Consider the following 21077-nt stretch of genomic DNA (forward strand, 5'->3'; position numbering starts at 1 on the left):
CCACAGCCCTGGGATCATGACCTGAGCTGAAATCAAAAGTTGGATGCTTAACCAACTGAGCCACCGAGGTGCCCCAAGATTAATTTTTATGTGTGCATTAAATATCAAAGAATTCATTATCTAGTAACCTCAGTTTTTGACACCTTAGCTTCAAGTCACAGTAATAAAACTTCGAACACAAAACACATTCACTTTGGAAATCAATGGTACCAGATCCTAGACCCTCTCCATAATTTATCAAAACCCAAATATAATCCTTGTCTAATAAGTTACAAGAGGGTGTATTTGTGAATAAGACTGTCTTTAGCTCAGTCCTCCAGAGAGTTACTGAAAAAGCCAAATCACTTAGCAAAATTAGTGGTTTGGATATTTGAGATCTAATTTTCTAATCAGTTTCCATGTTGCACTGTCCTCTATGAATCTGTCCTGCAGAAGTGAAATGCTTACCCCACTTTCTTGCTCACTCACCAAATGAAACTGATGGAACACAGAACACCTTACCAAGTGGCTCTCAGGTGAGGAAGTCTGAATCACGGATCAGAAAATGATCTCTTGGTCATACAGCAGAAAGTGATGGGAGTGGTGGACCGGTTCCCCATGTTGAGGGGCCTTAAACGGCTATGCCAAACTAAAAAAAAGTTATAGTCAGAGGATAAGACTATCTATCCCCTAAGGGAAGCAGTGGGCTAGGCCACACACTCATCGTCACAACACTTTGGAGCCAACAAATAACCACGGACTTAGCAAGGATGAAAAGTTCCTCAGAAACCAAGTTGATGAGGAGGGACAGAGCGATACTTAAAAACAGATCAACAGGTCACCAAATCTTTGAGCAATTCCCTCTCCTCTCTCTCTCTGGGGGTCTCCCCTTCCAAATGGAGTAGGACAAAATGATTTGATGGGTGACATCAGCTGAGGATCGAGGAGCCGCGTGTCAATCGCCTTCCCCTGTTGAAGGCTGGCACTGCTGGGAATTTCGAGTCCCAAACGCAGACTGCGTGACCGCGGAGATTACTCCTTTATTGGTTTTTAATATTTATAAACTTGTTTATTATTTACATGCAAACTTATTTATGAGAAGTCATAAATGCCACACAGATGATTAGTGAAATGCAATATAGCAGTCATCTTTCAGAGCTCCTGACCTACACGTTTCTTTCTGTAGACTTGGAGATACTGACCATATTGAGATATGTGTGTGTGTGTGTGTGTGTGTGTGTGTGTGTGTGTGTGTGTGTTTAAGAGAAAGAAAACAGTGAAGAGACAGAGACAGAGAAGCTAAGAGAAAGAATGGAGTAATCCTCAGATCCCGAGGACCATAGGAGAAAAAGTGGAGGCTTGGGCAATTGGTTTTATCTTTGAGTTCACACATCCAGTAAACAGGCTTCTTTTCCTTTATAAGTAAATGAGATAGGAGTGCCTAATTTGGCTGAACCAAGCATGTGAAGTAGGGGGAAAAAATAGACTCTCTGTAAATGACTAAAGTTGGCCAACAAGGGTTTTCTTCACATTCTCTTCCAAACTTACCTTAGCTTATTTCCAAGCAAACTATGCTGCCCACTAAACACATCTCTCATCCACCTCTATTCTGGATTTTCTTATTTTACATCCTCTGTTTCTCCCTCACTTTATCTATTCCTCTGATATCCCTGTAAGGCAGCATCCCATAGGGTAATCCCTACTGGCTCTAAACCTGCATTTAAAATCTTTATCAGTTGGCACTAATGGTACCTAAGAAGTTTATGATGCATATCTTCCCTCTGTTTTTCCAAGCTGTTTGCAGACAGGGAGAGAGTCGGGATTCGTTTGGTAGCTTCAGAAGGCCTTGTATAAAGAATTTTAGTTATTTGAAACATAAAAATAGAGATAAGGTGAGCACTTGCCTTTATTCCAATCAAAATGGCGTCCTTCTCATTCCAAAAATGCATTATTCATTTCAATTAATTTCCAATGAAACAGAGCAAAGGTAAAAGTACCAAATTAAGCAGACGATCTCTGCTTTCTCTTCTGAACTCCCACATATACTCTTCCTTCAGAGCAACAGAAGTCTGTGATATATGAAAGTCTGCTGTCTAAATGTCAAATAGATGTCTTGACAAATGGTTCCTGATGTCCACGATCGCCTCCTGTCACTTATTAGGCTCATGATTTCTTACAAACTTCTATTCTGTATCTAAGGTTAGCAATTTGGATGTAGCCTAAATATAGAGAATCTGTAGATTTTAAGGACATCTGTGGTAGCTTAAAATAATGCACAGTGAAAACATATTTTGTCCAGTGTAGGCTGAGATAAAACTAAAAAGAAAATGTCAGTTTTATCACATGAAAATATATCCTTGCCATCATCTTCTTAAGGATCTCTGCAGGCTATCCTGCAATAATCCAAAGCATTTTCAGATAATTCAATCATATTCCAAATGACGAATAAACTTACAAGGGTCGATTCATGCCATATAGCTAATGTAATGGAAATTGATAAACTGTCTACTAAGGGCTTAAAGAGTTTAATTTTAATGGATCATTACTATTTTTCAAAACTAATTTGTAAAATGAAATTACATTGGTAAACATTAGGAAAGTGATATAAAGTCCTTTGTCATTTTTAGTTTATGATTTTTAAAATTTGCTATGAATTCTTCATTTCAATAAGTCAGTGACATTGATTGAGCTCTGAATTGATACTTCAGAGTTAGGGAAATTAACTCCTTTCTCCTCTTAACAACTATATTGGGGGGAGGTGCTCGGTCTCACACACCTGCTTTGTCATATTTCTTATTTTATGGCCAATCTTTCCCAAATTTTAAGTGACATTACATTTGAGAGAAGCATAAATATTTCCAATAAATACTCCTTTTCCTAAAAATTTTGCTGTACACTATGTCCAAGGGTACATGCTTTCCACTTCGCAAAGTAGGAAATTCTTTCTCTATAACGTGGTGGAAATGTGTGCCGTTTTTTACCTTTTCATTTATATAGAAATCAGCAATTTTAATTAATAAAATAACAAGTGTAATGTACAGCCAATATTTTATTCAAGATATTCTGTCTGTTGCTGATAGATTATGAAATTTTTTTAGCAATAGGGTATATTTTCTGATATTGGAGTTGGAGAAAAGTTGTCTTCTACCTAGAAAGTTGTCCGGGTTGACTGAGCGTTGTCTTAGATTAGGGTCTTAGAATGAATTATACCAGGTCAGTAGGAACTGGCTCTGGGTAAATAAGAAATGTCATTAACCTTTTTGATGGAATTCTAAGAGTAAAAAGCAAAGTCACTCTCACCAGCCGTATTCATTACTAAGATCTGTAACTCTAAACCCATCTTACTCCAGAAAAAGTATATATAAATTAAGCGGATTTGAATTCACTCTGAATGACAAAATAAAGCAACATGAAAAACATTGTAATTGCACAGTATCAAGAAGCATGAAATCCATGCAAGAAGTTGTAGGGGAACAGATGCTATGCTGGCTAGAGCAATAGAAAGTCTACTATCAGCTGGTATTACAAAATACAGCATAAAAACAAGTTATTTTCTTTTTGTGGGCATTGTATCACTCAATAAATGAGCTGACTTGGGAATTTATTTGGAACTAAATTCAATCCTCAACACTCGTTCTCTGTGATATTCAGCAACAAGGGACTGCAACTTAAACAGCAAACTCTTTTACTTCTAGACCATGTGTGAGTTACTTTTTAAAAAATATTAAAATTCAGTGATCCCGGGATTCTGCATTTTATGAGTCAAACGTACGTCTTAAGTATAACTCACGGTTATAGCAAAAAGGTGCTCAATATTTCTTACGATTTGTCATTAACCGAAGTTAATAAGAACCACTCCCAAAGATTAATTAGGAAGTCCACATCACTTCTGTGAGGCAGGAAAGAAAGACAGTATTACACCCAGAGCTGAATGGGTGTGTTTAGAAGGTGAGAGAACCCGCAGAATTCTGCTAACTGCCTAGAATTAGCAGCAGTGTCTACGTTCACACCTGGCTCTGTTCTTTATCCTCTGTTCTCTTCTATTAGAACAGCTTCTGCTCAAATGAGAAGAGCCAAAGAAAGGCAAGCATTCCGCTTAATGGTGACTGAATTTTGGATAAAACTTGACAGTCAAATTGAAACACAAATCAAGTCCAGATTCAGCTGGCTTCCAACCTTCTGCTATGTGTCCTGTATTCATGGTAAAGGTCAAAGGTATCTCATCTCAGGTGTATAACCCAAGGGTATTTATTTCTTCACCTATAACTTTACCTCACTGGACTTTAGACCCCTGTTTATTCAACACGCAGCAATGCGAACATATACTGTCAACGTAAGAAGCGATAGGAGGGTGACTCACATGGTAAAGACGTCAAGTGTATCTCCAGCAGTTCTTGCCATCTCAAAGTAGGTTTGCAGGATGTTGACAGTTCCAGAGAGTGCTTCATGACCACAGCCACAGAAGAGGGCAACCCCAGCGTAGAGAAGGATGGTGGCAATCAGAGAGGCATAGGGAATGCCTCCCAGGCATTTAATACAGCACTCAAAACACCCTGCAGAAGACCGACGGGAAAATGTTAGAAATTTATATTTTTTCTTCATCTAATTAAAAAAAAAAGTCAGCATTATGGGAATGTATATTTGCATTTAAAGATGACATCAGGTCAACACGCACATCCAGTCCTAGGCTGCCCTGGGGGCTATAAAAATCAGGTTTCTTAATTATATGCTCATCCTCCACAAATAAGAGAATATTTACTTCCATTATTCTATCCCCCAGACCAACAGATGCCCTTCCTTCCCAACTCAGACTTCCCACAATCTTCACAACGTGCATACATATCATTCTACCTTCACTTTATTGCTGTCAGTTTCACATGCTTGAGTTTTTATTTCAATGACATTTACTCTAAGGAACTCCCTGTAGCTGTGTTTTTAAAATAGTGAGTCAAAAGCTATTCAATGTGAACCTAATTTAGTGAACTTCAACCAGAAATTTTGAGAAGTTTGAGAGAATAGACTAGACTATCTGAGAACATTGCATGTAGCAAGGCAAATTATATTAGAATCTTTTGAGTTAAGAGAGTAGTGTATGTTAGCTTTGTAGTGACTCAAATGCAGAACCCAGTTCTTGGCTGTGGTGCATGACTGAAAGCAACGAGAAAGATACGGGCACAGGAGAAAAGAGACGAGGACGGGTAAAATCTTGACTCTATCACTTTATGTTTTTCAGTAGGTTTATTCTTTTCATTTCATCATTTGTAAAAGGGTGACAGAATTTCCCTCAAATCATTCTTTTTTTAAAAAAAATTTTTTTTAACGTCTATTTATTTTTGAGAGAGAGAGAGAGACAGAGCATGAACGGGGGAGACTCAGACTCCCTCAGAGAGGGAGACACAGAATCTGAAACAGGCTCCAGGCTCTGAGCTGTCAGCACAGAGCCCGACGCGGGGCTCGAACTCACGGACCGCGAGATCATGACCTGAGCCGAAGTCGGCTGCTTAACCGACTGAGCCACCCAGGTGCCCCTCCCTCAAATCATTCTTGTGAGCATTAAGTAGGTAATCACACTACTGGGTATTTACTCAAAGGATATGAAAACACTAATTCAAGAAGATATCTATGCACCCCTGTGTTTGTAGCAGTATTTATTTACAACAGCCAAATTACAGAAGCAGCCCAAGTGTCCATCGACAGATGAACGGTTAAAGAAGACGTGATGTGGATATGTATATACATGTTTGTGTGTGTGTGTGTGTGTGTGTGTGTGTGTGTGTGTGTGTGTAAAATGAAATATTATTCAGCCATAAAAAAGAATGAAATCTTGCCATTTGCAATGACATGGATGGAGCCAGAGTGTATTACGCTAAGCAATATAAGACAATCAGAGAAAGACACATACCATGTCTTGATTTCATTCATATGTGGAATGTAAGAAATAAAACAAATGGGCACACCCAGCTGGCTCAGTGAGGAAAGCGTACGACTCTTGATCTCAGGGTGATGAATTTTAGCCCCGCATTGGGTGTAGAGTTTACTTAAAAATAAAATCTTAGAAACAGAAGCAAACGAACAAAGGGAAAAAAGGAAACAAACCAAAAAACAGACTCTTTACTATAGAGAACAGATGGTTACCAGAAGGGAGGTGGGTAGGGGGATGGGTAAAGTAGGTGATGGGGATTAAACAGTATGCTTAACTTGGGAGCACTGAGTAATGTACAGAGTTGTTCAAGCACCCCATTGTACACCCGAAACTAATACAACATTGTAGGTTAAGTACATTGGAATTAAAATGAAATACAATTTAGAAGTGAGCTAATAAAAAATAAAATAAGAGTGCGTCAATACATAAAATAGTGCATGACAAACAGTAGCTACTCAATAAATATCGTATCTACCATTGCTAGACACACCTTTATTGAGATGAACTATGATTGTGTTGTAACGTGGTTTTCAAAAACACGTTGACTACAGTAATCACTTCTGTTTTTTAAAGCTTTGTCACGTTAGTCTTTTGAAAGATAACTTTTTGTTTAAGACATCAGGCTGTTAGTATCAAAAATAACTGTGAGAATTTGCTAGGTATCTTCTAAGAGATTAACTAGAATGCCTAAGTGTGTATGTTTTGCAATAAGACATTGATGAGGTATTTTGCACCAGTTGCTGGTGAGAAAGGAAACACAAAGGGCTGCCAGGCCCAGAGCAACTCCTACGATGATCTCAGTTTCCCCTCCATCTACCTGTGTCCCTCCCTCCCCCTACCCCCATTCCAGAGATTTCCTCCTACTCTTCTCCTTTTGGAAATTCTTGATCCAATCTCCTTTTGTAATGCCGAAGCCTCTCAAAAACTCTCCATATAACTGACTCTTCCTTTCTGCAGAAGCAAATAAAAAATGAGATTGGAAAATGGACTGTTATTTATTGTACTTAAGTCATAGGAAGATCTGTGTGCACCTTATCTAGAATGCATATGTGTTTATAGTAGCATATGATTCATGCAATAATTGTAAGCTTCCTGTGTGAAGTAACTCTACATTTAGAGAGTGGTCTAGATGGCTAATTTGAACACTGATCATTGGAACTGGCCTTCTTGAGAGAATTATGGCTCACCTCTTCTGCCCCAGAGGCAAATAAAAAGAAATCAGAACACCTCTGCACTTTCAAAGCAATTGTTATTACAGAAAATCATTTCCTAAACCTTATTCCCCCGACACACACACACACACACACACACACACACACACACACACACACGTGCGTGCGCACACACAGAATGTGGGGAAGCAGAAAACGGTAGAACAGCTTGACACTTCATACGATGGGAAGCGATTTCACTAGCAGATGGATGAGACCAGAGTGTGTAGCCTCTGAATGTCACTGAACGCAGTCTTGAGTGGAGATTAACAGGAGAGCAGAAAAATCTCTGAACTACTCTCTGTCTCTCCATGTTGTACAATTTTCACCTTATTGATTATGTAAAGATAAAGGAAAACAAGAAACAAAATCAGTACCAACCCAAAGAGGAGTTACCCCTTATCTTGGGAAGCGCCCCAAACACTCCCATGATTTCAAACCCCATTGTGATTTCTCCCTACTACTGTTCTTGAAGAATTTGATATAGGTATGTGGGCTTTCCTCTGCAGTCAGAGCTGTCAAAATCAGATTAATGTAATGTAGTCAACAAAACCCTTCGGAATAGAAGTCTAAAGAGAAAGAAAGAGTCCGAACATCAAATTCACAGATAGGAATTATCTTTGCTGGGTCCTCCTAAAGCTTTTAACAAAGCAAAAATAAAATCAGAATGAGGTCCAGGGACAAATGAAGAGGTAAGCCTATAGACGGTCACTAAAATGCCACTGACGACTTCTGATTAATTTTGTTCATCTGAATTTTAATTCAGAGTCAGTTTCTACTTCTTTTACATTTTCTCAGTTGTGGTTTAGCAGTTACCAGTTACCTAGACTGTATACGTTCAGGAGGTGGGGGGGGGGGTTGTTAGTGTCACGGTCTATAGGATTAATTACAGCTTTAACTGAGCAGTGCCTTCTAAATTTCGACAAACATGAGAAAAATTTCAATACTGCGTTAAACCCAAATTGACGACCCTGAGTTCAATGGCATTTCTGAATGAGTTTAAGGTCTCCAAATCGAACGGATTTTTTTTTTCCTCCCTGTTGAAATGCGGCCATTTAAATCCCTCAATTCCACCATCCCTACTGACAAATCCAGGTTTCTCTGAACCTTCCTCACTGCCACGTTAGGCACACTTCCTTCAATTTAAGCCCCAATCCTCTGCAAGAGTTTTACTCAAAATAAGAAACAGTAAAAATCTTATCATGCACATTTTGCACTTGGGATGGTCTAGATCCTAACTGCCCCCGCCCTGCCACGGGGCCCGAGTTGCCTGGTGGATTTAAAAGAAGACTCTCAGAACTCCCGTCGGGGGAAGCGGAGCATCACTTCAGCCTTCTCTCCAGCTGCCAGAAACCCACAGAGCTGCTGGCAGGAGAGCATCTCTCCACCCACAGTGAGAAGGAGCCTTGGCAGAGCAGCAGAATCACCATGGCAACCGTGCTCTGGGGCCCGGGACGTGCTCCCAACAATCATCCTTTAAGGCTGAGGCTTCTGCTGCCTCCCACCTCCACGTTTTCACTGCCCCTCAAACGAGAAATCACTCCATTTAGTGAGGATCAGTGAGAGCGTCATACGCAGAGGGCCGGCACGGGAGAAAAATAACATTTCTTGAGAAAATCTCTGTAAAGACAATAAAGATGAATTTGCACAGCAAACGCTTTCAGTACAAGCTGTGAGGAGAACAGGGCCACCGACTCTCGAACAGAGCCGATGGTTCTAATGCTGAACGTGGAATTTACACGCCGTCCGGTAGATACTACCAGTACATGCACAGAAGCACTTCTCACACCTACCCGGTTGCTGGCTGTATTTTCTCAAATTAACACTACGCCTTTAATCTCATATGAAAAAAATATATTGAAGGAATGACTGGACTTCCTTTTCAATACTCGGAAACATTAGCATCTGTCCAATATCTAGTGGGGTTATACACGGACTTGCCCTGATATAAAAATTCAAAGAAGACAGAAGCTCTGGACATAGTCCACATTTTTTTTTTTTTTAGAAGGATGAGATCTACGAGTACTTTACTTCCATTTAAACACTGTGAAATAAACACAAGCCTTTGCCACTGCTCTTTCCACAAAGTGCACCGAGATAAGTCAAGGGGAAAGATCCACAAGCCAACAAGACAAAGAGCCTGGAAGAAAGGCGTCTGGGAAGGGAGGTTAGCACAGTGGTGGATTCCGGAAAAGAGGTTAACAAATGATACGGGCGATTATTCATCGATAAATATTTCCTAATGAGTTGATGCATTCTCTACTGAGCTATGATGTCACCTGGGTCACTACCACGTACCCAGAGAGGCCTGGGTTTGTTTGGGGGCTGTCTGTTGTGCTCCATCAGTGTCCTGGTCTGTCCCTGGGCCAATATCACACTGCCTTACAATATGTCTTGCTTTGTGGCGGAGAAAATTCCCCCAACTTGTTCATCTTCCTCCTGCGGATCGTGCTGTTAATGGCCCTCCCACCTTACCACGTAAATTTCAGAAACAGTTTGTCTGTTTCCACAATTTAACTAACTGGAATTCTGATTTGGTATCTATACACTGATTTTGTATCTAGAAATTTCACAAACTTCTTGTGATGATCTTCTGAATTATTTTGATTCTGTGAATTACTTTGAGTCTGTTGATGATCATACCATCTGTGAAATTCTGAGCTTGCTTTCTTTTCATGATTTGTACCTTCTACTTATCTTCCTGTTGGCTTATTCCGTCAGGTACAATGCACGGAGACAAGGAGAAACAATGAAAAAAAGGGCACCTTTTCTTGCTCCTGATAATAAAGAAAACACTTGCCAGGTTTTACCATCGAGTGTGATGTTTGCTGTTGGTTTACTGGTTAAGGAGGTCTCCTTAATTTTGAATTCCATAACGTGCGTTTCCCCCATCTGTTGAAATAATTTTGTTGTTTCTCTTTATCTGCCATTTCAATAAGTTTTTCTAATTTAAACCAGCATTCCTGAGAAAAATCCAACTGAGTCATACTGTAGTTTTCATACGTTGCTGAATGTGTCATGCTACCATTTTGTTCAATACTTTTGCATTTACCAATTCACTCCACAAATAGTTCCTGGGTCCTCACCAGGTGCCAGGCAGCATGCTAACTGCCAGGGCTGTGCAAGTAAGGAAGTAAACAAGGGCCCTGCTCTCTTTCTAGAGGTGGGAGACAGACAACCGGCAAGACGCAGAAGTAACACACGAGAGGTGGTGGAAAGTGCACACAGAAAAACCCAAACAGGGAAGGGAAGTAGGGAACAGTGGAATAATGATCTCAGTTTTTTGCAGGAAAGGAATAACCAAGGTGACATTTTTAAGAAGACACGAAGGAGGGAAAAGAGCAGTCCCAGAGGGTCGGTGGGAGAAGAGGGTTTCAAACAGGAAAAGGAAATGCTAATGTCCTGAGGTAGGTGTCTGACTAGAGTCTCTAAGGAAAATCTAGGAAGCCACTGATGGTAAAATAGGTTGAGGCTGAAACAAAGGAATATAAAATGAGGCTAAAAATGTAACGGGTGAGGGTGGGGACATCTATGGTCATGAATGTGACTGACATCTGATTGTTGCTTTCTTGTGTTGGAATCAAGTTTACACCAGTCTTGTACAGTGACCTCCTTCTGTCTCTTGGGGCTGTGGGGTTGTTTGTGTCAGGTTTAGCTGAACAACAAATATTTGGTAGAACTAGCTAGTAAAACCATTCAGGCCACTTGTGTACTTTGGGGGAAGAATTTTAACTACTAATCTAATTTGCTAATATTTATAGAACTCAAGATTTCTATTTTTTTAAGTCTGTTTACTAAGTTCAATTTTTATATATTTGTACATTCAATATAAGATTTAAAATTTATGATGAAGTTGTATGGAATTTTGTTTTACAGTATTTTTAAAAAATTTTTAATGTTTATTTATGAGAGAGAGAGAGAGAGAGAGAGAGCAGAGAGGCAGAGAGAAAGGGAGACAAAGAATCCGAAGCAGGCTCCAGGCTCTGAGCTGCCAGCACAGAGCCCGACACAGGACTCAAAGTCATGAACTGGGAGATCGTGACCTGAGCCGAAGTCAGGCGCTTAACCAACTGAGCCACACAGGCGCCCATTTTATAGTATTTTTAACTTATTTATCATCTGTTCATGTTTCCTTTTGTTTTCTCAGATGATTTCAATATCCTTCCTTTCTTCACTTCTCTACCCCTCTACTTTTCCATCTCCCCTCTGCCTCCCCACCTTTATCTCTTTTCCTTTTTCTCTCTTTCTCTATTTTTTTACATGTTTAAAAATGTTTTCTTTATTTTTGAGAGAGAGAGAGAGAGAGAGAGAGAGAGAGAGAGAGAGAGAGAGAGAGACAGAGCTCGAGAAGGGACAGGCAGAGAGAGAGGGAGACACAGAATCTGAAGCAGGTTCCAGGCTCTGAGCTGTCAGCATAGAACCCGATGCAGGGCTCAAACTCACGAACCATCAGATCATGACCTGAGCCGAAGTCAGACGCTTAACCAACTGAGCCACCCAGGCGCCCCTCTCTATTTTTTAAGTGAATTAATTTATTTTGAGAGGGGAAGGGCAGAGAGACAGAGGGAGAGAAAGAATCTTAAGCAGGCTCCAAGCTGTCAGCTCCAAGCCCTACTTGGGGCTCGATCTCTCAAACTGTGAGATCACGACCTGAGCTGAAATCAAGAGTCACACCTCAAATGACTGAGCTACCCAGTCGCCCTTCTTTCTCTGTTCTTAAAGTCCACCAGTCAGGATAGCCTATGTTTTATGTTCCATGTTTGCTACATTAAAAAATAAAGATAAAAAAAACAGTTTTAATGATTTAAAATATCACATTTTATCTTTCATTCAGGTTATAATATTTCTATCCCAGTTTAGTGCTGGGGTTCTCCACCTACTATAGCTTGAGTTCAGAAACTCGGGCTGAAAAAAAGGAGACATCGTCTTGAGCCCTGCCAGTCATACCCTCAGAATAAAAAACATCAGGAAAGTCTCACTTTGACAATGAAATACTCTGAGCTACAGGTGAGAGATGCCACTTTTACTCGACTCCAAAGGCCAGAAAGAGCCATCATGCCTCCCTCTCAGTTACAAAGAGCAATTCTGTTTCCACAAGACACAGGGCCCTAAATACTTAGCAGATAGTACTAATAACTATCATAATAAAATTCTAATGTTTCTTAATATTACTATGCTTTTTACATAACCCATTTTGCATGAGTATTTCACGTTTCATTATTTCTGTTTTTAACTTATTTCTTTGATTTTACTTTATTGGGGTATATTTTGCTGTACATTTCATAATGTCTTGAGGCGGTTGCTGACCTCATTAGTTTTTAGTCTTTCTTCTTTTCTAATAAAAACCTAAGGATATAAAGTCCCTTCTAATTGTGAATTTCACAAGTTCTAATATGTGATCTTTTCATCATTGTTCAGTTGTAAGAATTTCCTAAAGCCTACCTACTGTGATTTTTGACCCAAAATGTATTTATATATTTGTTTTCTTTGATTTTTTTTGTTTTAATTCCCAAATATGTGATATTTTTCTGTGTTTTGGGTTATTATGTGTTCGTATCTTAACTGCAACATTGTTAGAAAACATGAGCTACAGAATAGCAATCTTTTGGAATTTATGGTGACTTCCTTTAAATTCAATCTTAAACTTGGGTTTTTCAGTCTCAGGTAGCAGAAATTAAGGTCACAAACTCAGAGGAGAGGGGGCTTGTGGGATCAAATTTTGAGGGGACTTCCCCTCCCAACCCACCCAAGGTAAAAGGAAGGTAATTTTCTTTTCTATCATACACAGAATTTTTGTCATGATTGCTGTTAGGTTTATGTTCTGTTTTTCTTTTCTTTTCATGGCTTAGCCCTCCAGCAGTGCGTTTTAGAGTCCTGGTTTTTACACTATGTATTCCAAGCTGACTCCATGCCTGGGGTGGAACTCAGGCTCAGAAGACCAATGCATACATATATAGGAGTAAATATATTTTAATTACATCTATATTTTACATATGTGTATATTAAATACATACACATATTAATCCCATAATTTTAACTGTTTTACAACAGCAAAGTTTTTCATGTCATGTAGTCTACCATACTGCTGGGAGTTCACTCTTATACAGGGACAACAAAAGATCGATAGGTTTTGGAGGAATATCTCCAACTTGAAAGAAGGAAACCAAAATAAACACAAAAGAACTCCGAGAAATGAGAGACACAGCAGGCAGCTGATGAGGATTTAAAAACAGTACACTCACAGACACACACACTCACGCACTCCTACATTCCCCTAGGATATAAGTAAATACACTGCATTCTTGAAATAAGAGTAGATGCTAACAATAGGCAACTGCAAAAAAAAAAAGTCAGAAGCTCTTACTAAATAAAAACATGATAGCAGAAGTTTACATTTTAACGAAAGGGCTAAAAGACAAAGGAGAGGAAACATATGACGTGGTAGAACAAAAAGACAAAGATGGAAACTAAAGAGAAAAGATAACCAACTTAGGAGATCAGATAAGGAGGTCCAAGATCCACATTCAAATATGAGGTCCACCATGAAAAGCAGAGAAAATGAAGATTAGCAAATTAGCAGACACTCAAAAACAGTTTCTAAAATTGAAGAATGTGAGTCTCCAGATTGATAGGACTCTCCTTTCTGGGAGGATTCCCTTCGTGGCATCCTTTTATCCGCACAACTACTACTGCCCCATAGCCGTGCCAATACCAAAGCACAGAGAGGCTGGGGTTGTGCTGTGTGGCCAAAAAAGCACTTCTAGTTATAGCTACTGGGGCCATGGCCAATAAGGGCCTTAGACAAAGTCATCAACACACAAGGGAAATGTGAAGTTATCACACGGGTAAAGTTAAAGCAAATGACTTTTCAGAGGACTGTTTCTGAAAATGAGTAACAATTCAATATAGCCTTAAGATCCTTCAGTGTCTGTGGAGATGTTAGTGGCACGGAGCCAACCCGACCGTCTCTTACCCTATTATGCAAGGTAACATGTCCCTTGAATAGAAATAGTACAGTTACCATTACATCATGACTTGACTGTACTAAGTTTATTTCACAAATTCACCCCTTTTTTCTCTGGCTTGTTAGCAGCACGGGCACTGAATCACTCTATCAATATTCAGGGAATGTTTTTGAGCACATACTAGTTTTCTGCACTGAGTATACAGGAATGACATATACATATATATGGCCTCTACTCTTTTTGAGTCTACATACTAGGAGAAATAAAATCAGAAATTTCTAGTACTTTTTCAGAAAGGTTTCTAAAATTATTCTTTCTAAATATCTAGCACTGTGATATCTTGAGTGCCCAATCAGAGCACCCAGGATCACAGCCTGGCTTATCTGGCTTATGTAATAACATAAAAGCACAAAACTGTACTTCTGAGGAATGCATTATACTGTAAAGTTTATAGCAGACAGACTTTATAATAGTTAACCCTTTAATTAATGACATGATCATCTCTCTCCATATATTTTTTTTATTTTTAGAGAGAGAGAGTGCAAGTGGGGAAGATGGGCAGAGGTAGAGAGAGAGAGAGAGAGAGAGAGGGAGAGAATCTTAAACAGGCTCCACACTCAGCGTGGAGCCCAACATGGGGCTTGATCTCACAATGTTGGAATGACCTGAGCAGAAATCAAGAGCTGGACACTCAACCAACTGAGCTACCCAGGCGCCCCATGATCATCTATATTTTTAAAGCATTCAAGAATATAGTCCACTTAATCCCCAAATATTATTAAAATTTTAACTAACATTTAAATATATTCCTAGTCTAAACAAAATACAGAGTTAAGATAAACATTTGAATAATTCAGGGCAAATTATTAAGACAGCAAACTAAAATGACAGGTTTTAAATGTACATATGTTAGTCATTGCTACATACTTAACCAAATCAGTTCCTAATACTAAAAAGAGCATCTTGAAAGAGGAAAATAATATTGGGAGATTTTCTTTATCCCCTCCTAATTTTGTGGCTGGGTACCAAAACCACCAGGGCTTTTGACAAAAATAGAGATCCTAGGATTTCCTCCCTTGACAACTCTGTTTGTATCAAATGCTTCAGTTGACTCTGACGGAACAGCATGGAGAAGCCATGTAGTACCGTATAAAATCATATTACATGCCTAACATGTTTTAAGATGAGTTGATAAACTAGATACGTATATAATACAGGGATTAAGAAGGATTTACTCTAAGAATTTTGTACAGATTATTAAACAAAGTAAGCAGTTTATAACTCAATCACATCCATAAGGACTTTTTGAGCAGTTCCAATGCATCAGAAACACTGCCAAGACTTTTAAGGTGTCAACTGTGTGCTCTCCAGAGCAATGCTATGAGGGAGGTATGATCACACACAGGCAATTTTACAAATGATTATTGAGGGTCAATACTGAAAAGTACATGAAGGTCTATGTAGTGTGGGCTTTCCAGAAGAATGATATTTTTCTTTCTACCATTCGTTATTAAGGAATTTCGAGAATACTAATATTTGTGACTCAGATCGCTTTTATAAAACTGTATCACTGATTACAGAACATTTTGTACTGGTCAACATGACTTGGCAAGAATGTCTTGATTAATTAAAGATATTTCCCTAAGCAGAAAAGTTAATTGCTTCAATAATGATTAGAGCCATATTCTCTCACTGTGATAAATAAGCCTGGAGGGTGAGATAGCAATCAGGTGGAGACATATTTCTCATGTGAAATCAGAGCAATCCCTGGGGGGGGTGGGGGGAGTGGAGCACAAACTACTCTGAATTTCACACCCCTGTGAGGTTTTTGTAGCACACATCTTGTTCAGATGATGTTTGGGGATCTAGCTAAAACTCTTATCTCCCCCTGCAATGAATCGACCTATTACTATAAATATTGGCATGGCTTGTTTCCTAACAACTTTCAAATTTGTTCAAAATGTTGCTTGTTTTTTTGTTTGTTGGGTCACCCATTGGTGCCTCATGAGCCATCCCCAAAATGTATTAGCTTAAAACAATGATATATTATAATTACTCACATTTCTCATGGGGTTACTGAACTCAAATGGACAGTTTTCATTTGGGATTATTTAAGCAATTGCAGCCAAAAGGTGGGTGGGGCTGGAAGTCATGTGAATACTTGAGTGAACTGGATGTCCAAGATGGCTTCTTCGCTTGCATATATGGTGCCCAGGTAGCATGCCTGAAATAACTGAGGACTCACTAGGAATATCTCATTTCTAGTGGCCTCTCCAAGTGGCTATTAGGGCTCTCTCACAGCACGGTGTGACACAATGGGAGACTTCCATCAAAGCAGTAGCTCCAAGAAAAAGAAAAAGTTTCCAATCTTCTTAAAGAATGAGCCCAAAAATGGCAGAGCACCATTTTTGCCACACCTCCTCTCAAAATCATCACCGACAGCCCAGATTCTTGGAGGTTGAAAGGTGGACTCCAGCTCTGGATGGAAGAAGTGGTGAAGAGTCTACAGCCGTCTTTAATTGGCCACAAGATTATCCAGTTGGAAACTGAACTCTCTACCCCAAGAGCTGCTTTGGTTTTCTCCATGATGCTCCTGAGCATAAAACATACTGTTGATCTTAGTTGTTGATTTGGTTCGTGGACTCTTCTCACCAAAATGTAAAAACGATCAGCTCAAACATTTCTGCTTTTTGTTCATTTTTATATGCCCCGTTCCTGCAATAGTATCTTCCTCATGGTGGGTGTTCAACTAATATTTCCTGAGTAAGTCAATTAATTGGAAAATCTGTCTCAACAAACAAATAGGACAGGTCAAAAAAAGTCGCCTGCCTCATGCTTTCCACCATGTCTACCCTGTAGACACAAATGTCAGAATCATGAAAATCTCCTACTTTGGGATCAAGAAAGACAAATTGGGGGAAGAGATATTGGTTACAACACTATTTTTACGTTTTGGGGGGTTTCATATCTCTTGTTGTTATCAGCTTATTTTTCTTTCCGTGTAACATGTAAACAATGTTTCTGCAGGTTTGCTGGGGAGATAATTCAAAAGCCCTCCTGTAATGGATTATCTTAATTTTGTAGAAGAAAAAACTTGGATTAGGATACTCATCATACAATAGCATACAGCTACGCACACGGCAATGCTTGCACTTGAACTAATACGCTTGTCTCTAAAATTCTGCTCTGATAATTACACCATACTTAGGCTTATCAATATGACTCTCCGCCAAACGAAATAAAGACACATACTTCTCCTCCAAAAACAATACAGAAAAAGTTCACAGAAGATCCTGAGAGCCTCCGAATGATTAAATTCCAAACAGAAAAAGTTGACGGCATTGACAATAAAAGTAGAGTCAGTGGCCCCCGTAAGCAAACAAATTTAGGAAAAGAGGATGTTATTTTTAAAAATGCATTCATCACACGTTATTTACTACTGTTCTATAACATTTGCTGTGATTCTGAAAATCGTTTGTTAAGTAACGCTCCAAAATAATGTGGTACCTAAGACAGACTTTCTCTGAAAGGGCTTTGCCTTCCTAGATGGGTCTTTCCCTGATCTTACGTGTATCACTGACTCAAATGCTGGAGAAAATCTTTGGAAACATAAATGAAAGTAGGTCATCCTCCAGCTTAAAATCCTTCCTTGACTTTCCTTTGTGCTTCGCCACCATTACAGCGTCACACTGGCCTTACCCACTGGGGTGCTGTTGGTGATCTCTCGCCGCCCACCGCACGCCAGCTCCACCGGCCACCTTTCCCTTCCTGAAGATGAGCCTTTGCCCTCATGCTGTTCCTTCCGCTGTGACTGATCTATACTCCTTCCTTCTCACAGTCTACCTCTCTTCCTTACAGGGAATCCTTTTTACGGCTTGTGAAAGAGGATCCTATTTTCAACATGAAAAAAGTCTCGTGGAAATTGCATGTTCACTAACGAAAAGGCAGAATTACTTAATCGCACCGTGACTTAAAACTCATCCATTACTCACAGGCATTTACTTCTTAAACTGTGCATTTTTCTGCACCAGTAATTACCACTTGGTCACTAATGATGACCCTGCACAGATGGCCAACACGTGCATTCGGTGGAAGTTTGTAATATAGCACAGGAGCACCGCTGTTAAGTGTCGTATGTTAAATATAGATGAACAATATAATTTAAAAAATTAACCATCACTCTTTAGGAGAGACCACTTTTCCAAGAAAACGAGAAAACCTGGTGATAAAACGGATCCTGTAGGATCACTGGGGATATTCTGTTTTACATAAAAAAAAATAATTCATACCCATGTGAATTACACAACATAGGATGCGTGTTTTATTCTTGGCTGATAGGGTGCACCACGTGTTATTAAAAAAAATTTTTAAGTGTCCCTGCACATCACAATGGAGCCACAATAGTTGCCAAGAGTTTTCAGGGTAATAAGGTATTCTATGTTTTCAAATAAACATTATGCGTTATATAATGAAGCAATATGGCATTATGAGGCTGTGTTTTTAACATTAAAGAATATAAGGCTTTGTAAAATTGTGCCAATTAAGTATAGCAGTTTGGTTTCCAGATCAAGTATCCTGATATAGTACTATCTTTGAACCTCAAGACCAAGGCAATTTTAAGATGCTTTTTATCTTTATGGCCACTGAGAAATTTTTTATAAAGAAATTAACATCTAAAAAAGCAATATTTTGTTTATGCCATTATTTCAGATATTCTGTGGATTTTTAGAAAATAAAATTAGTGCTTATATTCAATGTAATGTTGGGGCGCTTGAGTGGTTCAGTTGGTTAAGCGTCTGACTTCAGCTCAGGTCGTGATCTTGCTGTTTGGGAGTTCAAGCTCCATGTCAGGCTCTGTGCTGACAGCTCAGAGCCTGGAGCCTGCTTCGGATTCTGTGTCTCCCTTTCTCTCTGCCCCTCCCCTGCTCTCACTCTGTCTCTCTCTCTCAATAATAAATAAACTTTAAAAAAATTATATTCAATGTAAGTTTATTCTTTAATTAAGTGAATGCATTAGGCTATTAAGAGGGGAACATCTGAATTATTTCTAAAAACCTTATGCAAAATTTAGCTGAGCAGCAAATATTGCCTTCATGTATTTTATGATTATATTGTTATTTTAAAAATAAAAGAATAAGTGAATTTTTAATGTTTAATTTTATTTTTGAGAAAGGGAGAGAGTAGGGGACGAGCAGACCGAATCCGAAGCAGGCTCCAGGCTCTGAGCTGTCAGCAGAGAGCCTGACACAGGGCTCTAACCCATGAGCAGTGGGATCATGACCTGAGCCCAAGTCAGTCACTCAACAGACTGAGCCACCCAGGTGCCCCTAAAGTTGTTGTTGTTTTTTTATTTTTAATTTGAGAGAGAGAGCGTGAGTGGGGGACAGAAATAGAATGGGGGGGGGGGGCAGAGAGAGGGAATCTTAAGCAGTCTCCATGCTCAGCAAGGACCCGATGTAGAGCTCAATCCCACAACCCCGGGATCATGACTGGAGCGGATATCAAGAGTCAGATGCCCAACTGTCTGAGCCACTCAGGTGCCCCCAAATTCTCTTTTAAAAGACAACACGAGAGACTCCTGGGTGGCTCAGTCGGTGAGTGTTGGACTTCAGCTCAGGTCATGATCTCCCAGTTGGTGAGTTCCAGCCCTGCCTGGGGCTCTCTGCTGTCAGTGTGGGGTCTGCTTTGGATCCTCTGTCCCCCCTTCTCTCTCTGCCCCTCCGACACGCCCACTCTCTCTCAAAAATAAACATTTTTTAAAAATTAAGAAAAAATAAAAGACAACATGAATTCCTTGTTGAAAGTTTGCTTCTTCAATTCAGTTCGTGGAAATTCACTATGACATTTGCAGACACAATCATGGTTCTCGAAACATAACAATAGGTTTTTAATGCAATCTGGTATTTTAGAATTTACACATTTTTTCTCAATTTAAAGATGATTTTGTTTCTCAGGCAGGCAGATGTTAAAATTTTCCATTTCATAGTTATGGCATGAGGCAAAATTTAAAGCCATGTTCTGAAACGTCAAAACGATAGGAATATTTTGAAAGTACATTTCCTAAATCAAAAGATTATTTCAAAATATATATGGAGTAGAGAATAAGTCACCTCTGGACAAATCACATGATGGTGTTGTATCAGGAACATTAGCAGAATTTTCAAAATGGGTACATAACAGTTATTTCTTCACAATTAGTCACAAACAACTGTCACAATATGTTAGGAGAAGAAGTCTCTTCTGTGGTCCAAAAGTACCGTTAAGGGCTTCTGAATTATCTAATGTATATTTGGAAGTAGGAGAAATGGCAGCATTTCAAAGTAGAAATGTCATTTCTGTAAGCACTATCTTTTCTCAAGCACCCAGAGTCTTTAAAAAGCTAAAATATGTCTTTAAATCAACAGAACAATAGTCTTCTTTTGTGTCCATGTCCTTCTCGTTTCAAGGAGCTGTTGGTACCTGTTCTGATCCCTCAAGGACAGGGAAGTGCTAGTTCAAAGTCTGTAATAAATCTTTTTAAATATTCTAGAGGCAACGTTGATTTTCTCCGAGCCATGCCCAAGCCTGTCACTTTGCTTGTATTACAACTGGAATGAGAGCACCAAGATGACAAAATAAAAACGCAGTGTGTTTTTTTTTGCGGTGATTTTCACTCTCTACTAATTTGTCCCATACCCCAAATGCTTAATGCCTTTTGCTTCCTTTGATCAGATCCCATATAACTCCTAGATAGTAGTGGTGACAAAGGTTTAAGAGGGAGATAAGAAGACTCCAAGGCAGACTGTGAACACGTGGTAACAGAATATGCCCTTGGGCTGTTTTTATACTCTGCTCACCACAGGGGCGTCTTTAAGAGAACTCAGTCGATGTCTGAAAACCTGCAATTCACATAGATCTTTCTTCTTTCACATTACTAATCCCCAGAATTTTATGAATACACACAAAGCTCATTTTCAGGTCCTGCCAGTCACCGCTAGCGGCTGTGGAGCAAAAGAAGAA

The 21077-nt window shown here is 39.3% G+C and overlaps 1 protein-coding gene across 1 annotated transcript in view; it reads right to left on the reverse strand.

Annotated features, from left to right (window-relative positions):
- The window catches only part of GPM6A (glycoprotein M6A), a gene marked incomplete at its 5' end in the record, with an annotated part of 341020 nt that overhangs the window by 26396 nt on the left and 293547 nt on the right, over window positions 1-21077 (reverse strand). The window contains one exon of the mRNA XM_040490419.1: window positions 4340-4532. Coding sequence (XP_040346353.1) covers window positions 4340-4532 — 193 coding nt within the window. The remainder of the gene's footprint in view (window positions 1-4339; window positions 4533-21077) is intronic.

This window comes from Herpailurus yagouaroundi, unplaced genomic scaffold (genome assembly GCF_014898765.1).
Source record: "Herpailurus yagouaroundi ecotype Mexico unplaced genomic scaffold, PumYag 181, whole genome shotgun sequence".
Taxonomy (NCBI): Eukaryota; Metazoa; Chordata; class Mammalia; order Carnivora; family Felidae; genus Herpailurus; species Herpailurus yagouaroundi.